General features: G+C 34.5%; 3 protein-coding genes across 4 annotated transcripts; all 3 read left to right on the forward strand.

The window, feature by feature from the left end:
* Positions 1-6,075: 6,075 nt before the first annotated feature.
* On the forward strand, positions 6,076-12,899 carry LOC132166255 (protein MLN51 homolog). Its single transcript, XM_088511800.1, has 10 exons — positions 6,076-6,576; positions 7,652-7,754; positions 7,938-8,200; positions 8,287-9,062; positions 9,530-9,644; positions 10,852-10,974; positions 12,152-12,207; positions 12,308-12,353; positions 12,442-12,485; positions 12,814-12,899. The coding sequence occupies exons 1-9, from the start codon at positions 6,236-6,238 to the stop codon at positions 12,479-12,481; spliced, it is 1,863 nt and encodes a 620-aa protein (XP_088367926.1). The 5' UTR covers positions 6,076-6,235; the 3' UTR covers positions 12,482-12,485; positions 12,814-12,899.
* A 411-nt stretch (positions 12,900-13,310) lies between these two features.
* LOC132166256 (Heavy metal transport/detoxification superfamily protein) lies at positions 13,311-16,747 on the forward strand. Of its 2 annotated transcripts, XM_088511801.1 has the most exons (4): positions 13,311-13,384; positions 15,164-15,412; positions 15,538-15,613; positions 16,515-16,747. In XM_088511801.1, exons 2-4 carry the CDS (start codon positions 15,212-15,214, stop codon positions 16,640-16,642), a joined length of 405 nt encoding a protein of 134 aa, XP_088367927.1. In that variant the 5' UTR covers positions 13,311-13,384; positions 15,164-15,211; the 3' UTR covers positions 16,643-16,747. The 2 variants fall into 2 exon arrangements, with proteins under 2 accessions (XP_088367927.1, XP_059433024.2); XM_059577041.2 differs by lacking the exon at positions 13,311-13,384 and having other exon boundaries at positions 14,971-15,412.
* A 2,465-nt stretch (positions 16,748-19,212) lies between these two features.
* LOC132165633 (DUF538 family protein (Protein of unknown function, DUF538)) lies at positions 19,213-22,796 on the forward strand. The gene is made up of 2 exons (XM_059576274.2): positions 19,213-19,873; positions 22,610-22,796. The coding sequence occupies exon 1, from the start codon at positions 19,379-19,381 to the stop codon at positions 19,868-19,870; it is 492 nt and encodes a 163-aa protein (XP_059432257.2). The 5' UTR covers positions 19,213-19,378; the 3' UTR covers positions 19,871-19,873; positions 22,610-22,796.
* The last annotated feature ends 559 nt before the right edge of the window (positions 22,797-23,355 follow it).

Consider the following 23,355-nt stretch of genomic DNA (forward strand, 5'->3'; position numbering starts at 1 on the left):
CATGTAACATTTTTTCAAACACTTTAAACCTATTAGATATCGATTAAGTTAAAGTTCAAATACAATGCTTTGATCATTTTTTTCAAACCAAAAACAAAAAACTCCCCTCAATACACATTAATATTTTTGTACTTAGTAGTATAGTGGAAATTGTAACATTAACTCATGTAATCAATGGGTTCGGGCTCCATAGACTTTAAATTGAACCCATTTTCATTCTTGTTAGTTTAAATTTGAAGAAACTTTATAACATAAATTTTCACTCGTTTTGATGATATCCTTTACAGTTTAAAAGCTTTCAATTTCTGAACATGGGTACTTTAGAAATTTTGACAATATTTAATGAAAAATTATAACAAAATGAGGTAATTGAAATAGATTGAAGGTTTAATACCCTTAATTAAGAATTTTTAAATTTTTTGAGGCACTTTTAAAATGCATGGAAGTTGAGAGAGTTTTCTGAAGTTTTTCCTTTAAATTTTGAAGCCAAATTTCTTTAAGAAATCTCAAACTTTGTTTTCATTGGGACACATTAGAAACCTATATATCAAACCTATTTCATTGCAATTCCAATTGGTTGGCATGAAGCTTGAAAATTAATGTCTGGAACTCACAATAGTTAAGATTCTTTTATAAATTCATAACTTGTTGATCAAAGATTCTCCCCTATCAAAGGATACAAATAAAAAAAGCATGTAAAAATGATTGTGTGGTTGAAATGTGATATAAAGCAGACAAGGGGTATATAACATCCCAAATTGTAAAACTTGATCATTAGTAAAGGAATAACAAGAGATGCTTATAGTTGAAGCATTTTTAAGGCATTTGTTTTCATTTTCATGCATATTGCAAATTAATTTTCATAGTCCACCCCTTTCTCAACTCTTTGCTAAATGAGTATAGCTTAATAACACTTCCTTCTTTTATTTATACTTTTTTTTTTTACATTAACAAACAATCCAAAACATAAAACACTTATAATTATTTTTATATTTGTATCATGTTAAAACAAATTAAAAAGAAAGAAAAAAATCTCTAAAATACACAATTGAACAGAGCCAAATTATTTATTTCAATCGACTATTCCTCATGTAGAAATAGTCTAAAGGAAACACCGGAGTGGTTGGACACACATTAAGGCGTGAGTTTAAATATCATAATGAAAATTCTCACACTAGCCTGATTAGTGTTAGCGGCTTTGGGTCCTACTAATCTCCTGGTAGGACTAAGGGCCTATTATAATTATATTTAAGGGACCTAAAAGTGCGTTTAACACTCAAAAAGTTCGTTTGAAGAACAAAAATAGTCGTTTGATAAAAAAATTAAAATAGCTTTTAAGGGTCTAAAAAAGTCTAAAAATGACCAAACACACTTTTGGCAAAAGCTTAAAAATGAAGTTTTTGCCAAAAAACACTTTTTGACTTAAAAGCTCTATTTCTCAAATGCAATCTCAAACAGGCTCTAAGTCAGGCTATGACTCAACTAGGTTTGAAGGAGCGTCTGCAGTTTTCCACCGTCAATGACTTTCTTGTCATTGGTTTTCAACATGCATGTGCCGTAAAAATATAATAGCCACAAATTATTGCCCATTCCTACCTTTTTTTTTTTAATTATAATTTTTGTTGTTTTTATTTTCTCAATGGTGCATATATATGCATGCTAAGGAAACTTAAAACGTAATTCCTCCATGTCCTACCTATATGGCTATATTTGACCCGTCACTCACCGTTTTATCAATAAATATAAAGCGTATCGTGCAATTTTATTGTTGTTCTCGTTAGGTCCATAGTTTTTAAGGAATTAGTTATGTGATCCATCTCACCTCTGGCCACCAAATTTGAATAACTTGGCGCGTTGTACTTAGATTGCTTATGTTTCAATCAAATCTACATTTTCCGTGCGTTTGAGTTAATTGAAAATGCTTCTAGAAAGCTGCATGTCAAAATTCATAATTCCATTTCCATCTTGTTTCACTACACTTTTTATTGTATTTCGATGGAAACCAAACCATTCATTGGCGCCTGAAATCTATTCCACCAAGCTTCTGACCTGCAAAGATGATTTCCCTTTAAATGAAGAAAATTATTATATAATTTAAATTATATTTTATAATATTTAATTTTATATATATATTGTCATATTATTTAAAATTTGTAAATAACACAACACTGTTAGATGTAAGATTTAATCTAAACCATAATCTCTATTCACTTTAAATGGAAAAGATCTTGTTTCAAGAAGAATATAGAGTTGATTTCAAAAAAGAAAGAAGAATATAGAGTTAAAGATTTTTATGTAAGGAGATTTGATATAATTATAAAATTAAATATGAACAAAGATATTTAAGATTCTGATTGGGATTTCGTTTGAGAAATAGTTTTTAAGTCAAAAATAGTTTTCGGGCAAAAGCTTCATTTTTAAGTTTTTGCCAAAAATGCATTTTGGCCATTTTTAGGCTTTTTAGACTTTTAAAAGTGCTTTTAATTTTTTTACCAAATGAATACTTTTTTATTCAAACGAGCTTTTTTAGTGCTAAAAGTACTTTTAGGACCCTCAAACGCAATCTCAAACAAGCTCTAAATAGTCTAGTGGTAGCTCAATCGGTTTAGGCATCACGCCTCATGAATGGGAGATTACTAATTCGAATATCCTTCATCCTTTCATTTTCCTTGTGTAAACATGTAAAACAATAAAAGGGACCCAAATTTCCTCTAAACTGGGTTGAAATAAATTTTCTTCAACCTACTTTGACAAGTATCATTTAACATTTTTCAGTTTCTTAAAGATTAATGTTTAGATTCCTATATTAGTAAAATTGTAATAAATGACTATTAAAAATATTAAAGAAAGAGAGATGAAACAACCTAAAAAATAAAACAATCAAAACCATTTTTCATCTTTGTGTTACATTAAAAAACACTTTTTCAAACTATAAACAAAATCACCTACCAAAACTTATTAACAAACATACTCTCTTCCTGCAATTTACCCTATTCAAATTATAGCTTCTAATTTAAGTTCGAATCTGGTTAAATCAATATAATTACAATTTAGAAAGCTGATAGGGGCCATGTATAAGCAAAACAGATGGTGACATTAACAAAATTTAAAAAAGCCGACAAACCGACAAATCCAACCTGAAAGTCGACCTGTAATTAGTAATTTCTTGCTTTATAGGATCGATTGGAGCATGAAGCGTGTTTTGTAACATGAAAGTTGGAATCAAAATTGACCATCATGTGTCACATGCACGTCAAAGTGCAGCATATTGCACTAGAGATTTGTCAGGATGTGCTGCATTATACAATTACTTTAAAAAAAACAACAACAACAATGATTTATTTTATGAATAAAACAAGAAGATTTCAAATCCAAGGTCCCTAGAAGGCTAGAACTCCACCTATTTGTCACATAAAATATATATCAACTTGTACATGTTTTCAAAGGATTAATAACTATAAGATCATTTTGAGCAAAACAATCTTCTAAATTATAAAATTAATTACAATGGTGTGGCATCATAAACATTTTTTTACACCCTATTAAATACAATTATGCCAGTTAAATAAAAAAGTGAAAAAGGCCACACAAAAAAAAAAAAAAAAAGACAAAAAAAAAGCAAAATAGTTCCAAAAAAAGGTTGGGCAGGGTAAAAACACCTTTATATAGCCTAACCTTGGGTACTATTAACCAACCATGCTGCTAGGGGTAAGCATGACGCCTAGCTACAATCGAAACTAGGGTAGTGTTTGGCAAACAATATGGCTTTTTTATGGCACTGTTTACAATAAAAATAAAAAATAAAAAGAAAATGATGATTGGTATAGAAAAGTGAAAAAATTGTATTGAAAAGTGAAAAAATTTTGTTTGTAGTGATTTTTTTATTTGAATAGTAGTAAAAAGTAAATGATGTGATATAAAAGTGATAAAGTTTTAATGTTAATTTTTTTGGAAAATGAAATTAATAGTGTTTGGGAAGGGGGTGTTGTTTAACAAACTATCATAGAGCCGTCTCAACCACTAGGTGAGTTAAACGGTCGCCTAGGGCCCTCAATTTAATAAGGCCCTCAATTAAAAAAAGTGTCCATAAAAAAAAAAAAAAATTAAAAACCTTATTACCCCTCCATACTCTTTAATTAAGGTCTATAATCATGGTAAATAAGTAATTTAAAAAATGTCACAATTTAATAGGGCCACCAATTAATGAACATAATAAAACAATTTCCATAAAAAAAAAAAAAAATCAACACTTAATTCCCGTTTCCATAAAAATAAAAAATAAAAATTTAAACACTGTCAACATATATGCTTAAATTAAGGCCCCCTACTTAATTTCAAAAAGGCATTAATATCATTTGATTCTTTGACATTCTGAAATAAATAAGGTTTAAAAAATTGATATCAATATATAAGGGAATCAAATAACAATAAAGATATTCTTAAATAAAATATAATCGTAGATATTATTATTATTATTTGGCCTTATGAAATGACAAACATAACCCTCAAATATAACTAACTGAAAATGATCAAGTTTCAAAGATTGTGTCTAACGTTTAAAATCAAATGGAAAAAAGTAAATAAATAAATGCTAGACCATGGAAAGTTTCTAAAATATTTTATCCAATTACAAACTCATCTCTTTATAAATTTTCATTTTTCTCTCTATATCCCTATTCAAGCCTTATTCAAATTTGAATTCTATTGACAATATCTGTTATATTGCTTATGCATAAAGAAGTTTTTTAAAATTAAAATTTAAAATTGATAAAATCTTACCTAAGATCAACAATGTCACAAGAGAGATTAAATGGATTAGCCATATTATCAATTGAAAAAAATGATATTAGAAAATCTTGAATATAAAAACTTAATCAGTAATTTTGAATTTTAAAAAGCAAGAAGAATGATTTTTAAATAAAAATATAATTAATATTAAAATAAATTAAATAAATATTATTAAAAAAAAAAAGCTCCGCTTAAACTTTTTGCGTAAGGCTTCAAAATATATCGGGCCAGTCTTGAACAAACAAGGCCTAGGCTAGCACTGAAAAAAATTTGTTTGTAATAATTTTTTTATTTGAATAGTAATAAAAAATTATTAATTTGATGTAAATAATATGAACATTTAGAATTTTAATTTTTTTTTAAATTATTTTTATGAATAGTAACTTACTGTTCCATTGGGTACTCGACTCCGTACTCCGTACTAGCAACCAATGCCAATTGCCAGCTACATTTTTTAAAAAAAATTAAACTGAGGGGCATAATTGTATTTTCATACCGTTTAGGTTATCTATTTGACGAAAAAAAAATACTGACGGAGATCTCGATTAATTTACACAGATATTCAAAGCATGGGTCTTGATTTCATCACATTAAAACATGATGTCTCATGACAAAAAAAAAAAGAAAACATGATGTCTCAATGTTAAAAAAGAGGTCAAAGCATGAGTAGGTTGTGACATGATTTCCCTAATTAAAACTAAATATAATTAAAATTAGAAATATAACCCTAATATTACTTGATAAAATTTATCTTAGCCAGCCATGCACGACGCTTGTAGCTTCCAAGCTGCGCCACCGCAAGACACCTGCACCACTTGTGGCTGCCAGAGAGGAGAGAGATCCAGGAAGAAGGAAAAAGAGTTGAAAGAGTACGAGACACCACTTTTTAGAGTAATTAATTGATATTTTATACGGATTATTTTCGGGCCAGCTCATAGCCCAAACCCGTACTCCACAAAACAGTATAGTGTACCGCCACCTGTACAAGCCCAGCAAAAAGCCGGATGGAGGGTCCCTTATCCGGATTTTGATGGGCCCAGAGTATCATCGCAGATGCTGAGCTGGCGGCTACTTTTGGTGCCAAACCGACATAACAAACAGAGGCCTAGAGGGAGGGGGGTCCGAAGTGCATGTCTACAGTATACGGCGCAGACCTTCATTCTCTCCGGTGAGCAAGAGACAAAAAACCGACTGATACTCTCGCCTACTTCGCTTCGTTCATGTACAGGCTGTACACTGTGCACTGTAGCAGAAAATGAAAGAACGAAATAAAATGAAAACCAAAAAAATAACTCTCGCAGAGTTTTTAAAACTCTGCTCTAAAATGTATATGTGCGTCTTCAAATTTGCTTTTAACATAGAAATGGAGTCACGAAGTTAGGGTTTGTACCGTTTGTTGGATTTTTTTTGTTTGTGTTTTTGGAACGAAGTCCTGGAATTAGGTTCAATGGCGGTTGTGGAAGAAGGCAGAATGGAAGAGGCAGAGTACGAGAGCGCTTCGGAGGAGGACGCGGTGTTGCACTGGACAATGCGGAGAGGAGAAGCAAGCGACGACAACGAAGATAGCAAAGGAGAGGAAGAGAGAGAAAGGCACCGCGAATCGGACACTCTAGGTGGAGCACCGGAGGACAGCGCCGAAGTGTCTTACATAGACGAGCTTGGAGAAGAAATGGAAGAAGAGGTCGAACGTGACGGGCAAGATGGTGAAGGTGAAGTTTCAGAGGTGGCGCTCGGAAAGTATTACATGCACTGCGATAGGTATAGAGATAGCTGCCGTGGCCAGCGCAGGTACTATAATTTTTTTTTCTTGAATTTTCATTGATTTTATTGTACTAATATGTGTGTGTAAATGTATGTATGTATGAATATGTCTATATGAATATTTATGAATAAATTCATGAATGTGTTATTTGGATGTTTATATATGTACATTTGTATATATGTGTGTGTGTCTATGTGTTTGTTACATTCGGATGTTACTCTTTCTCTGGTTGATACAGAGTTGATGTTGTTGTTTGTAGGGTTTAGAATGCTTTATACGTTGAAGGGATTGGAGTCGGTACAAGTAATTGATCTTTTCCATACTTGATGACTTAAGAGTTTTCTTTTCTCTCCATGTCCAATTATATGCATATAATGTTGTGATGTGAGGGACTGTTGGTTTTAGAGATGAGAGAGCAATTGATGCCATCTAATTGGAGTAATTGTGATATGATAATTTGTTTCGAGTCTCAAGTGAGGTGTATGTATGCGGCAACCTTAGTAATGTTGTAAATATTAATCCATTATTGTATTGTATGGCAGCTCAATTTTTGTCATTTGTTTATATTTCACGCTTTCGTTTCCCAGCCTTCCTTTCTTAAATTGATCAAGAGTTGTGATGTAGTTTAGCACTGTATTTTCTTTCATCGAATATGTGATTTTCTGAAATGATAACTCTTGAGGGAAGCCATGTGATTTTCAAGTAAGATGACATGCTTTATGTGAGTTGACCTGTTAAATTTGATGCTTAATAAGGCTGTTCCTTTGGCATTTTTTTGAGACGTATGCCACTTTTATTGATATAATTGTAGATCCTACATTCTTCGCTCCTGCAGTGTCTGAGTTTTGTGGAACTTATTTGATGGTTGATGTTGATTGTCATCATAATGATAGGAATCACTTGGAAAAAAAAATTCAGGGCCAAACACATCAAAGTGGTAGGAAGCATTGTGTAAGATACAGGGATGCACATGAAGTGTCTCCATATCTCACATTTTTCTTTTCTAATAAGCTCATCACTTTTCGTTCTTCGGTTTTGGTTGCCAATCACTTTTGCTTCCTTGTGTAATATGTGGCTGAAACATATTTGTGTTTTGTTCAGGAGTACTCCTGCTGGAAGGAATTTGTGGAAATCAGAAGATGAAATACAGTGGAAACATGACAAGTTTGAACAGATGACTCTGCTAGAAGCACAAAATGAGGAAGTTATTATTTTATTGAAATTCTGTCTACATGCTGAATACTGTTTTTCTATTTCCTGATTCGTTATAATTTGAGGTTGAGACATTAAATACACACACACACATAGACAAAACTTGTGTTGTTTTGTAAATTAAATTGCAATTTTGAAGATGCCCTGATGACACTTTCCCTGAAAATATTCTCAGGGTAGGTGGATTGCTAAGGGTCCTCATCAAGGATACAGTACGGATCAACACAAAGGCCGCGAGTACATTAAAGCAAACCAGTATAGGCACCACGACAACTTTGTAAATCAAGATGAATCCGTTACTGTAAGGGGGAGAGGGCCTGTAAGGTATAAACCTGTTATGAAGAGTAACAATGTGAGAATTGTCAGGGGGAGAGGGCCTGTAAGGTATAGACCTGTTCTGAAGAGTAATGATGAAGTCACTCCAACAAAGTGGAAAAGGTAAGTTGACATTTTGGAAGTAATAAATTTATATTCAAAGCCATCCTTTGCATTTGTAGTATTTTTGTTAATTGCTGATCTTTCAGATCTGGAAAGTCCGTGGGAAGTGCTTCAAATACTAATTCATCCAAAATAGTGTCACACACTTCAAATATACAATCTGATTCACTTGCTGCAAAGAAGCATATTTCTGCATCATGTTCTGCTTCACCTCAGTTTGACACTGTGAGTTCTTCTAGGCATGAGAAGTATGGGAAACAGAAAACCAATATATATCATCTGACTTCTGTACCACTGAAGGATAATAAACAGTTCAAAACATTTCTGCAAGGGAAGACTCAAGCTGTTTCTGTGGACCTGGATGGGCTTTGCATTGAGGATTCCACTCAGCCAGTTGCTGGCAATTATTTGACCAATCTGCCTTTGTGGTCACCAATGGACCGCCCAGGATATACAGCTGAATCTCCCCAGATGAAGGGTCAGAGAAGGGGTTTATCTCTCTTAACAAAGAATTCTCATCAGTCAAATCCATCTTCTAACCAAGTTAAAAGAGTTCATCGGCCAGGACGGCCCTCTGTTGCTAGACAAAGGCCTACTGAAGGCATCGTTCAACCTCCTCTAAGGCATTATACTCAGCAGTTACGTTTGTGTCCTAGGATTGGATCTCAAGCATCATCTACGCATTTATCACTAGATTCATCTGAAGCATTGAAGTTGGATCCTTTACCAAAATCAGGTAAATCAAGAGTTGCATTGGTTGGAAAAGACAGTGGTGCCGTTCAACCAAGCGGAAGAGTTTCCTTTCAATATGATGGGACTCTTGGCAGTCAGAACATTGCTGCCACTCCAGCACTTCTGCCTGGTATATCACTTTATTTTTCTTCTCTCTTTTTTGGCAGTGGGAAGAGAATTGAGTTGGCTTCTTATCATTGTAGCAGAAGTAAGAGTTACTAATGTCATGGTGCCTTGTTGTATCATTACTACAACTATTTTGGGTGCAAATACCCACTTGATGTGTATTACTACTACTGGAAGTAGTTAGCTTATTGTCTGAGGTTTTTATTATGTGAGGATTACTAGTGAAGCTTCAGATGGGTACCCATAGGTATTCTGGCATTATTCATCTAACTGCAAATAGTATCTTTTTTTTTGCTTGTCAGTAGAAAGAGCAACGCCTTAGCAAGTGCAGTTTCTGAAGCACTGGGGCAGAGTGAGAGAGAAGAGAGAGAGTCGCCTCTGTGAATGTAGTTACCGTTGGATGGTGGATGTGTTTCTGAAGTCATTATCATGGATTTTCATTCATTTGAGTTTGAATGCTTGAAAATGCAGTTGTGCAACTTGGGGGTCTGCATCATGGCAGTCTTGCTGATCCTGCTACTGGTATGGCCTTCACTGGATATGTTGGCCAATCCCAAGTTGGAATTGGAAATTCTGAGATGACATGGTATGTTTATTATCTGATTACAATTGTGATTTCGTCTTGCCTGTAGATGCATTGAGGCTCTATGAAGGTCACATGGTGTCCACTCAGTAAGGTGGACTTCTGAATAACTTACTTGTTGAGGTCGAGATTTTTGTTGACTAGGCAATACTCGTTTGGAAGTTCTGTTACTAATTATACTTAATTAACGAAAATTACAAGAAGACCATTACCAGTTGTGTGGGTGTGGCTGGGAGATTAGCGGAAATGAAGATAATAGTTGCATCTGTTTTGGAGGACAGCTTCTCTTATAAGATAACAATCCTTACTTGTTGTGATTAGTGGGTTCTTGCTGGCTGTTGTAATCACTTGTTGATGTGAGTTTATACATCATTTCAAGATTGTGAAAACGTTAAAAAGAAAAAAAAAGAAGGAATCCCTTTAAATTCCTTTATGATATCTAATGCTAAAGGCATTGTGCTTCTAATATTACCTCTATCATCAAAGAGAGTTCCAAAATGTAGCTATACATTGTATCAGATGTCTCCTATGTCAAGCATCCTGTAATACTCATGAAAAGGGCGATTTGGCTAAGTAGGATCAGAATAATTTTTTGCAGAACGAAAGGTTGTCCTATGTTTGTTTCATTTGGTGATTGCTATATATTAAGAAAATGAGTTGGTGGATTGGAAAGATGACAATATAAGTAAATATAGAAAGGAAAATCTTGATAAGCCTAATAATGTTATTTCAGAATAGTGAGAAATGGAAAATCTTCCCAGGTTTTTAAGTTCCTGTTTTTCATTTTACTTCATATTGCCAAGTCATTTTTTCTGTATCCAGTTTATACAGTTAAATTCTTGGAAACACTGCTCATGGTATATGTTTTTTTTTTAGGTTGTAAGTACATAATATATGTTTCTATTTCCTGATAACGCCAATAAAACTGCTGAAACTTTGAAAACTCGGTTCATTTTAACAGAGTAATGCACATAAATGTTAATGAAAATTCTTATGGTGCAGATTTAGCTTGTTGAAATCAGATCCCTGAGATGATCTCTAATGACTAAATGAGGATTTGTTAAGTTGAAATGAGTTGCAGAAATCATTTGTCCCTTTTGTTTTTGTACCTTAATGTGTTCATTATTTAGTATTTACCAATTGTTCATTTTTTAGGCTTTGTTGTATATGTAAGTATAAGCATCCTAATAATTGAGTGTGTTCTATCCAGGTTACCGGTCTCCACAGGTGCTGCTGGAACTCTAGGCGCTGCATATCGTGCTCCCTATGTTACTCTCAATGATGGTTATCGTGCTCATTCCTTGGGACAGTTGTCACCCGTTGGTGTCTCTAGGTCAGTAATACTGCAGGCTTCCATGTATCTAAGTACTTCAACAGCTAGATTAAAATTTTATTGTAAAATACACACACGTGGGCTTCTTTCCTGCTTGAAATCCCTTGAATTACATTATTGAAGATTCACCTACTCTCCTGTTAGAGATTGTTACTTCTCTCCATTGTCACAAATTGGAATTCCTTGCTGATTACAATCAAGGATCTACACAATAAGAAACCTGTTGTCAAGGCTTGAATAACTAAAGATAATGAGGGGATAAATTGAGATTTAATAATCTTCATTAAAAAAAGATGAAGAAAAACTTCTTAGAGCTTAATTCTATTTGGCTTGTTGTTTTAATTTGGTTTGTTTTGAGTCATAGATGGGTTTTTGGGCAGTTGGTTTATGTTAAATTACTACTTATCCCAAAAGTTTAACCTGATAGGAAATGGTTAATTGAATAATTTAATTTATATTTTAACATTTTCCCTCACGTGTGAGCTCAAACTTTCCTTTATTTTGTGAGGTACAACATATGTAATTATTAATTGAAATGAAAGGTGAATGCTAGGACAATGTTCAAACTCAGGACTTTTGCTTTGATACCATGCTAAAGTACCACTTATCTCAAAAGCTTAAGCTTCTAAGAAATGATTTAATCATTTAATTTATATTCTGACAGTTTGATACAATTAAGTCATAATTATCTGCTTTGCTCTTACATGCATGATTGTGCAAAAAATATTCCTTCTATCTGGTAAATGGGTGCTATTGTTTGCATGGGAATTAGACATTGATGTTATTATGTTCATAAACTTAAACCATCTTTTTGTTTATGCAACTTGACGTGGTGGAGATAAGAATCTTGGCATCTTCAAATATGCTTTTATATTTTCTTAACTATTGCATTCTCTTGAATCTAACTCTTGCATTGCGTGTAGCAGGTTCTTTTATTTGTCTCTAACTCTTGCATTGCGTGTAGCAGGTTCTTTTATTTGTCTCTAACTCTTGCATTGCGTGTAGCAGGTTCTTTTAGTTTGTCAATAAAATTTCGTGGCCTGCTGTTATTTTTTGGGTGATATCATTAGTGCTTTATTTTTTTCTGAAGCACGCTTCCCCTATCTTACTATACAACTTCTGTTGGTATCTCTTATGTATATTTGATGTAGAAGATGATATGTTCGTTTTTGTGCAGAAATATAGCTGGTACAGACAAACCTAGCAGTGGCAATAGGCCTAAAGATAGAAGTGGTTAGTTTCGATACGTTTTTGTTTTGGGTATGCACAAAGTGCTTCTTGGATTGCTCTGTCATTGTATTATCTTGGTTGATATTGAAAATTTTAACTGCAGAACTTTTCAGTAGAGAAGTTTGCCCACGACATAGCAAGCCTCGGAGGCAAGTTGATTCATTGTGTTTGTGTGTGAGCACCTGTCATGTAGACATATGTGTTACAGCCCCTTATTTTTTGTATTCTATGATACAGATATTCACAGATGAACTTTAACGAGGAAGTGGACAGATAATCAGGTGAGTATGGTGTTGATTTTTGCAAATTTACTTTTGGGTTGATCGACTTCTGTGAATTTCCAAGATCTTACCATTTATGATATGTCAGATCTTCTTTGGTGAGAGTTTTTGTTCTGAGGTTGTCTGTGTGATCCTTCTAGAGGTAATTTATACGTGTTAAACTGTTGAGCTCTGTAGAAAGCATGGTCTAATAAATTTGTTTTTGTTATAGAATTTCATGGGCGAATAAATGTTTGGGTAAATGAGTTTACTTATTTTCTTCTCTTGCCTTGATGGTTGGTCTCTCTTTGTCTCTTACTTATATTGTTTGATTCTACTTTTTTTCTAGGGTTAGGATTTGAAGGAATGTGGGAGGTATATTCACACCAATCGAGCTTGTCTTTAGGGCTGGATTTTATAGGGAACTGTTTTCTGCTAATGGTATAACTGTTTCCCTTGAACCATCAACTTCGCCAATCAAAATCAATGCACATTCTTTTCACAATTGCAAAGATTTAAATTTCTTTATACGATTTATTAGAATTATAGATTTGACATGGCTCAACCATCAGTGTAAGCACACCTCAACATGTTCTTTTGCAGTGCCATCTACATTTGAAGAAACTATATCGTAATTCTCTCAATTTGGATGCTTGGTCACCCATGATTAAGGGCTTCATTAGCTGTTATTGAGTCAACTCTGGGTTGCTGGATTTTGGATTTTCATGAACTTTTCAATTGCAAAGTTTTCATATTTTTTCCTTACAGACTCAAATACTGGTCTATATGTTGTTTTGTTCATGCAGCTATACATGAAATGCCTACACCATGATGTAGTTAAAATAGCAGAGAACCATGGTTGAAAAGGCGAGCAATTTCAGCTTCATAGATGGCAATTCTTCTAATCAACGTTTGAATTGGCGAGATGGATTTAAAACCTTACAATTCTTTGGAAACTTGAGATATGAAAGCACATATCTCAAGATCGAAATTAAAAAAAAAAAAGGATCGAAAAAGAACAGAACGTACAGTTGTTACTTCTTGAAATGGTCTTAAAACTGTCTGATGCTGTCGACATAAATATTGATATATGCAAAACAGCAAAAGTACCCTCAGTTTTATCTGTAAATGTGAAACTTGTGCATGCATGAATATGGCTTAATTGTATTTGTGATTGTGTGTGGATTGCAGCCAATCCAGCATGCAATCACGCTTATTAGATACAGAAAAAAGAAAGAAGAAAATAGTTTTAATCGTAATTTTATTTGCAGCTTGTCGGTTGGTTTACTTGCGAATTAAAAAAGAACGAGAAAAAAAAAAATGATATTACAGGAGGATCTCACTCCCTAGTAAAGAGAGAGAGAATAGGAGGTCAATTTGTCTCTCCAATCAGCACCTGCCCTGTTTCTCTGTTGGTGGATCCATTTGGGAGACGACCAATTACAGTTTGCCACACGTTGTCGTCGCTGTCGTTTTCTACCATATAACTGAAGTGCTCCATGCACTAAGACTGTAGTGTAGTGTAGTACAGTTGGCCATGAACAAAAAACCCGAGAGGTTTGTTCTCCTTTTTGGCTGAGTCACACACATTATTCAAATGAACGCCCACATGAGGAGACTCTTGCAATCCAACTTTTATTGTTGCAGAGCCAATGTCATGTGACCCAACCGTGCCTAACATGACTTCACTGTTACTTTTCAAACATTCGTCTCCTTCCCTTGTAAGGAAGGAACCATCATCACATGGACCAACCTGTAGAAGAAATACCCATTAATTAACAGAATCATTCAATCATCTAATAATTCAAAAATACACTGGTAAACCTCATGGCCTCCAATAATTCAAGCCCTCCTGCCCCATTGCCACTATTATATTTAAGGCAATGACAAATATGTCAACCGCCTCTATTCTCATCGTGTTTTCAATTATTAATCTATCCAATCCATGCATTACTCCACTCCAAAGGTCACTTGAGGAAACTATTCTAATCTCATTGGGTTTTAAATAGTTGATGAGAAAAGTTCTACCAAATATTTGATTATTTCTCCGTTGGGTTACCAAATATTCCTTTTTTTTCTTATCTTCTTCCTAACCTTTTCTCACGCTCATTCATCCAAATTCCATACCCATCTTTAAATATTCTTTTCCTCAATCTTGGGCTTAGCCACCATCACATGTCATAAAGTTCAGTGTCACTCTTTCCTCCATTGGAGAGACCATGAGTGCTCCATTTTCTTGCTCTCTTCACCTCTTTTCTTATCAAATAGGCTTTGGTCGCTTTAAATGCATTTTGCATTTTGAGAAACACTAGAAGTTCCTCCTCTAAAGCTTTTGTAGCATGTATGGTAGAATTGTCTTTACTCTTTTTGCAGTTCATCACATGACCAAATCTAGTTGAAGTGATCACGGTTAAGAGTGGCTTTTTGGGTCACTGACCCAAAAAAAAAAAAAAAAAAAAAAAAACCGTCTACATTTCTTGACCAATTGGTCATATTATATATATATATATATAGCGGTGGTCTTGGCTGTTTTTCTTCTTCTTAGACTTCATTGGGTGCTGTGTTACTTTTGTCTTCCCCAATGAATATTTGACCTTTTGGTTCCTCTTCTTTCTTTACACCCTCATATAATATTCTCTTCATATTGGTCTGCCTTGGGCTTCACATCACTGAAATAGTTGGTTAAATTGGTTGGGAAGGTTTGGCTTCAGATTTGTCTCAGTGAGTGAGATCACTTCTAGTTGAAAATGGGGAAGCTAAGCTTTGGCAGGGTGTTAGATTGTTTATGTCTTTCTTCTTGCTCAAGCTCTTGCTTCTGCATGAACACCATGGAAAACCAAGATGAGTTTGAGAGAAGGCCATTGATTGCAAGTGATAAAGGCCAGTTACTGAGATTGAAAGATGTTGTTTCTGGAAACCAGACCTTGGCTTTTCAATTGAAGCCCAAGGTGAGGTTCTTTTTCCCTATACTTTCCTTTACCTGAGAGGCTGAGAGGGTGAGAAGAATCAGTTTTGATAATACCCAATAAGGCAGAGTTTTATTAATTTTCTCTGTTGATGAATTACTATGCAGATGGTGACCCTAAGGGTGTCCATGCACTGCCATGGCTGTGCAAGAAAAGTAGAGAAGCATATCTCAAAGCTGGAAGGTATGTAAATGGTTTTTTTTTTTTTGGCTATCAAACTTTGATTGAAATTATACTAAGATTTCTCTAATCATGTTACATTTTTAAAACTTGTTAGTATATTGCTCCTTATCTATTTGACAAGCATATACAACATTTCTTTCCCTTCCTTTTTGAACTAATGGATCTAAAGGTGAATAACATTGATGCCCAAAGATGAACCAACTGGTATGTCTAAAAAAAAAATATTATCAATCCGGTGTTTGTGGGTTTGTGTTTTGCAGTTTTTGACTGTGGGTAAAAACCCCATCAAATCATTGAACTATTGAAGCATATGAAAAGCACATTTAAATGCACAAAAATGAGAGTAATATACTTCCCCATGTTAGCCTTAATTAGGGGTGCCTATATTTCTAATAAAAGGGGAAACTACACTAATATTTATGAAGTATCATGTGTGATTTGCAATATTCTCTCTTAACTTAAATTACAATGTGAGGTTCTAATCTATGAACCCCTTTTAATTAAATCTTATCATACGGATAAAGCAAAAATGACAAAAATATCCCTTCATAAAATAAAAAATTATGAAAAAAAAAAGAAAAGAAAAGAAAAAGAAAACATCTGAATTTGTTTACTTTTTCTCTACCTAAGGGCATAATTATATTTTTATGAGGGTATAATGGATATTTTACATGTCAGTTAACGAAAAATTTGAACAGTAATAAATAATTGAAATGGGCTTATAAATTAAAACTCCATATTGCAACTTTGTTAAGCTTGAGGGTCATTACCCAGTTGCGTTGCATGATTGATAGAGGGAGTAATAGTAATTTCCCTGATAAAACTATGCTTGTTTTTGCTACTCCATTATATGTTTCTCCTTAAAAATTGAAAATCTCTTTCTTCGTCTCCTCAAAAACAGGAGTGACCTCGTACAAAGTAGACTTGGAAAACAAGATGGTGGTTGTTATCGGAGACATTCTTCCTTTCGAAGTGCTGGAGAGTGTGTCCAAGGTTAAAAATGCAGAGATTTGGAGTTCTCCATCTTGAAAGTCGAAGGAGAACATTGTCCGACCCCCCAAATTCTCCCACCCACCATAATGACAAAAATGACGTTTAAACAAATGCTCTCTCTCTCTCTCTCTCTCTCTCTCTCTCTATATATATATATATCTTTTATAGCTATCTATATCATCCATCCTCTACATGTATATATATAATTAATACACATGTCAATCTCCCATTTGTTGTCCTTTTCTACAGACTAGGCCAGGGGAACAAAAGTGAGGTCCATCCATGTAAGCTTGGATGTGTATATATATATATATATATATATAATAGAAAATGTTATTTGTATATATATCTCTCATCATAAGTCTCATACACATCGATTTTTGTTAAATCTTATGATGAGCACAGTAAAAGATCCTTACAGCCAACATTGAATCAACTTGTCATGCTGGCTGCGGATAGGTGATCAGCTATGTGTGCCCTCTACGGCAAACAAAATAATCTTGAATGGAAGAGAAAAAAAGAAAATAATTGCTATCAACATGGGTTGTGGGGCGGCTGCCCCTGGCCCATGAACTATAATGGATGTCCTTTTCTGTGTCTTGCCAATAGCCTATAGCAGTAGCAGTAAATAATCGTTGGATCGGAAGTCTATCCTTTTCTTCTAAAAACTAATTGGTATTCGGTGTAGGAAGTTAAAGTTTTTTATAGCATTTAAAATTACATTCCGTAAGTCATGTTCTAAAAGCTGTCCAAGTGAGCATAACTGTGGCTTTAATATCATTTGTTAAATTGAGTCTTTGACCATTTCATATAAAAACTAATTGGTGTCAAGTGAGGAAAATAAGAATTTTTTATAACATTCGAAATTGTATTTCGCAATACATATTTTAAGAGCTGTCCGAGTGAGCAGAGAGATTTATGTACCTCAACAATAACCATATAAAAACACCCCACCAATAGGCAATAACATTAACATTAACGCAACGTTTGGTTGGGGAAATTTTAAAAGATTATCTAGTTTGGTTGAATTTAACTAAAGAGAATCTCTAGATAAACCCATGTGAGGTGTCAGTTTAACGGAGAGGATCCTAATTCCACGTGTCAAAGGTTTAGATGATCCCACAACATTTAGCAGAGAACTCAAGTCAAAGCCAAATAAAATATAGGACCCTTCTTCATCTTCAAAAACTCAGGGAGTAAAGGCTATGCTTGCCTCCCAGCCAAGGCCGGCACTGTAGCTGGAACGGCACCGTTCCAGCTACAGTATCAACTGACACGTGGCAATTTTTTCATCTTATTTTTTTATTTTTATTTTAAAAAGCAAAATATTAAAAAAATAAAATAAAAAAATAAGATACGAGGGAAAAGATGGGGTGGTTCCAGCCACCCCTCGGCCAAAATGGGGTGGTCCAGCCACCCCCTTGGCCAAAAATGGGGTGGTCTGGCCACCCCATTTTGGCCAAGGGGTGGCTGGAACCACCCCCATCTTTCCCCTCATATCTTTTTTTTTTTTTTTTTTTTTAAAAAAAATATTTTGCTTTAAAAAAAAAAAAAATTTAAGATGAAAAAGTTGCCACACGTCAGTTGGCACTGTAGCTGAAACAGTGTCGTTCCAGCTACAGTGCCGGCCTTGGCTGGGGGCAAACATAGCCAAAAAGAAAAGAGAGACCCATTTGAGAGACTGATAGAAAAATTTCAATTTCACTTTCACCTCCACTTCCACTATGGCTTGGTTCTCGGTTGAATGGAAGTGAAATTTCTTTTTTCTTTTTATAAACTGTTTAGAAAAAAAAAAAAAAAAGTATTTAGAATTATGTTTAATAAGTCTTTCTCATTTTTCAATGTATAGAACAAAAAATCTTGATTTTCAAGGATTATACAGGCTCCACCCCGTCTGTTAACTCACCGGATTTGTTTCCTTTTTCAGTTCAATCAAAGTCAACAACAACAATCCCCTCCTGTTCCATGGCTACTCAAACTTTTCAATCTTCAAAACTTCGTTGGCATCATGACGTTTTCCTGAGCTTTAGAGGTGAAGACACCCGCAAGAATTTCATCGATCACCTTTATTTTGCTTTGAAGCTAGTCGGAATTCGTACCTTCCGAGATGACGAGAAGCTTCCAAGAGAGAAGACCATCTCTACTGGACCACTCAATGCAATTCATGAATCAAGGATTTTCGTTGTCGTTTTTTTCAAAGGCTATGCTTCTTCTAGCTGGTGCCTTGAAGAGCTTAAGGAAATTGTGCACCGTAGTAATACCATGGGCCATATTATTCTTCCTGTATTTTATAACATGGACCCCTCAGACGTCCGAAACCAAACTAAGACTTTCGTGGAAGCATTTGCTAAACCCATGTGAGGTGTCAGTTTTAAAACGGTGATACAATGAATTTAAATTCCGTTGTTTGTAATTTGTTGGAGTTTAACGGTGTCCTTGTGACGACCGTCGTAAACCCTGGATTACTGTCGTTTTGTGTGGCCAACAACAGAATGAACTCTCGCAACGTCGTCGTTTAATCTTCGATTCCAGTCCACTTATCACATTTGACCAAAAATCAAATCCTTATACCTTTCGCCTAACGTCTTAGACTCGCTCTTAGTCTTGGTCTTCCCCCAGCCAGCAAGTTGCCACCACATACAAAAACACGTCCAGATAGCAAAGAAGCATTAAGCAAAGAAGAAAAGTAAAAAAAACCGATCACAGATAAGCCACACAAAGAACATTTTTCTCCACTAAAAAAGCACCCCCAGCAAAAGAGAAAATTGCACCATGACCCCAAAATCCTCCATTTTCTTCTTCTCCACCCTCGCCATCATCCTCTTCCTCTTACCCCTCTCTTCCCATTGTTCCCAAGAGCCCGACCCGGACCGGACACCGAAGCCAAACCTGTCGGCGGCCCACACGGAGCTCACGAACTACGGGTTTCCAATCGGCCTCTTACCTTCCACCGTTCAGGTGTACTCCATAAACAAAACCTCCGGCGACTTCTTCGTTGACCTTGGTGGCTCGTGCAAAGTTACTCTTCCGCCGGATAACTACCTGGCCACGTACTCTAAGAGGATTACAGGAAAGATCGTGTCGGGTCGGATTGCCGAGATCGACGGGATTCGTGTTCGGGCCTTCTTCAAGTGGTGGTCCATCACCGGGATACGGTCCAGCGGAGAGGACTTGGTGTTCGAGGTCGGGATGGTCACCGCCAAGTACCCCTCGAAGAACTTCGACGAAAGCCCCGGTTGCGAGGGCAAGCACTCGGCTTCGTGAGAGGTTTGGGTCTTTTTCAAATTCAATTCGATTCGCTTCGGTCTTGTTAGGGTTTCGGTTTGGGCGAGAAATTCGAGAGGAAAGTTTGTGTTCTTTGTCGCATTGATAGAGGGTTTTTTTTTTTTTTTTTCTTGTGCTAATTAGATTGTTCATGGCTTAACTTAGAAGCATCTTGATTAAATTATTGAATTATCTCTGAATTTTCATGAACTCTTGATTTTCTTTTTCTTTTTCTATGAAAATGGAATCGAATTTGTGCTCTATACATCGATTATTCCTGAATTTTACAGGATTATTCATTAGTCTGTGTAGCATGAATAAATAATTGCAATATGTTTTAGTATTAATTCAAATATGAATCTGTTTGTTTGGTCATGGATTTATCTTTTGTTTTTAGAGTCGATGGCTCCGATGTGTTCTTTTTCTGAGCAACACCCAAATTGCAAATAATGACATATGCGGAAAGTTCCCTAATTTGTCACTGTGCTTGAAGGCCAAAAGGGTTTGCTAATTGTACTTTTTGGCTGTGTTTGGCAAAGGCCTGACTGGATGAGACCCAAAAATTTTAAAAAAATTTCTCAAAATTTACTTCATTATTTTTACTTTTTACATCATATTAATAACTTTTTATTACTATTTAAATAAAAAAATCAGTACAAAATAAATTTTCTCCTTTTTTTATACAAAACATTTTTATTTATTTATTTTTTTCTTTCATATCAATCAAATTTGCTATGGTATCGTTTCACTCATTTTTTTTGACTTTTTCATTCTATTGCCAAACACAGCCAAAACGGGGTGGTTAGATTGGGAACTAGTCTTGGTGAACCTGGAAGCTATGAAATTGCCTTATAGTTTGGATTTAGTGGGTTTTTGGGATTTTCACCATTCTATATTATTCTCAAACTCATGGTCAGGTGGTGATTTTATATTATTATTGCTGACTTGATACACTTCAGCCTTTTGATTCGTGGTTGCCTTTTTCCGTACTAATTGGCTTTAGTATAATTTACTACTCCTGATTTATCCCGAGATATAAATTTCCTACTAATAGAGTTTAGGAATTCTTCTAACCTAGTTAGTTTTTAAAAGGGACAGAAATTTCCTCTAAATTAGTCTGTGGGAAATATCCTATAACCCCATTTAAAATAGTGACAAGTGTCTATAAACATTTAATAGCAATTTACTAATTTAGACATGCGTGTTAAATGCTTATAGACACTTATCACTATTTTAAATGGGTTGGAAGATATTTCTTCCAGACTAGTTTTGAGAAAATTTATGTTATTTTGAAAGTGTCATGTATTCCTTGAGCATGCGAAAAGTACTTTTTTTTTTTTTTTAATTAATGCTATTAAAAAAGTATGTGAGAAGCATGTGCTATTAAAAAAAATGTGTTTTTTACGTACTAAGGAATACATAACACTTTTAGAGACTGAATTTGAGAAATTTTTCCACGACTGAGTTTGTAAGAAATTTATGCCATTGTCCTTATCCTCCTGAAGGAAAGAAAACTATAATACAAACGAAGGAGCCCCAATCACCACAAGCAATCAACAATTTACAATGACAAAGAATGGTTTAAGACAGTGATAGGCAGATTTATTTACTTGTGAGGTTCTTTTATTATTTTTTCAATAGTGATTATGCAATTCTAGACCTTTTTCTTATCTCTGTTTTCTTCTGGTATTGTGATGTCATGTTCATCCTCAACTTTCCTGGTTGGTGTTCCTTTTCATCTTCTTTTTGGAAGTATGTGGTTTAAAAAAAAACTTTTGTTGAATACATCTGTTAAAAGTGTTTACTAATCTTAAATATCAGTGTCATGACAACATTTCCACATAACCAATGGGATTTCACAGCGTAAGGATTTGATGAGCTACCCCAGCAACCCACTTAATAAGTATATACAAAAAATAAATATAAGATAAAAATTAAAAAGAAACAGTAAAAACCTACCTTATGAACTAGAAGACTTGCAAATTTCATGACTGACTCCAACAGTGTGGACTTCTTGAAAAAGATAATAAATAATGGAAAGTGTACTTTGAATTTTAACTTCTGTGAATTTCTATTACTTGGATTATAGTTTGAAATCTTACTTCACATATTAAAGCTGTGGTTAGATATTAACAATATTAATTGGAATTTGTACATGTTCTTGGTAGGGATACTAAACCTTGTTCTCTTATTTTCTCTAGTTGGTTATGGAGAGAGTGGTTGGGCGCACTTTTAGGTAGGCAATTCATTCAAAGTTGGTGACCGAGATTTTAGGCCCATGTGTTTACTTACTGTTCATGCTTTCTGTGTTATAGGCTTGGTTTTGATCCTGTTTTTGATGTTACTAAAGAGCTGGAAGAACATGGGGCCTCAATGGCTCTTCAAAGCCTTTTCTTGGGCCCATAAGTCATTGTCCCTACTTTATGTTTGATCCATCTCAAGGGTTTTTATTTTTATTTTTTTTATTTTGGGTCAATTTGCCTTGGTTTTGCTTCACCTTCAAGCTATCTTCTTCATGTTAATTAAAAATTAGATGAATCCTTTTGTATTCAACTGTAAGCATTTTATCACCATATATATATATATACGCAATACATAAAGTAGGTTCTTTGACTTTTGAGTAACAGCTAACTAGTTGACTTCATAACAGTTGAACTATTCTAGAAGCCCATTATTATAACTTCTTATGTGGCTCAATTGGCCGCATACTTACTTATAATTGGTTTTCCTTCCTTGCAGGACATCTATTCGGCGCTTATTGGACTAGTTTATGTTATAATCTCCGCTTTAGGGTTGAAAGCACTTACGGAATCAAAGTAAAACGGTAGCTGCTTGTATCTGAATTAAGTGTAATATGCCACCTTGTATCTTCACTCATGTCACTTTTTATTGGTAATGAATTAGTCGGTTTCCCCTTTCTCTTTAATTTATATCATACTTTTTAAAGTGGTATTATTCCTTATTCCTTTACCATTTAAAATTTCGAAGATTCAGTGTTTTTTTTTTTTTTTTTTCATATATCATAAAGTAAGACAGAAACTTTATGAGTAGTCAATTGATGAATGCTCACTTTTTCTCCCACTTCTGAAGTTTAGGAGGAATTAAAGTGGCTAGTGTAAGACGAATATACGTGCACTTTGCTTATAATATATATATTATTATTATTAGACTTGATATACTGGAAAATATACAAAAGAAAATAGTATTCCAGCTATAAATATCAGTAAGTTCCGATTGGTCCCTTCGTTGCATCGATTAGTGTGTAAAAATGGAAGCTACACACTATCATGTGTCAATCATGTATTTAACAGTGACTGATTGAGCAATTAAGTATTGTGATTGGATGTTTGTGGATAATGAGTAAATCTTTGGTACGATTGGAGGCTCATAGCAGGAAAATCATTGAAGCCTGTCATCGTCACTCACGTACGGCCTAGAGTTTTTTAATAGTGGACTTATTAGAGAGAAAATTTGTTATAAACATC

This window comes from Corylus avellana, chromosome 11 (assembly GCF_965113065.1).
Source record: "Corylus avellana chromosome 11, dhCorAvel1.hap1.2, whole genome shotgun sequence".
Classification (NCBI taxonomy): domain Eukaryota; kingdom Viridiplantae; phylum Streptophyta; class Magnoliopsida; order Fagales; family Betulaceae; genus Corylus; species Corylus avellana.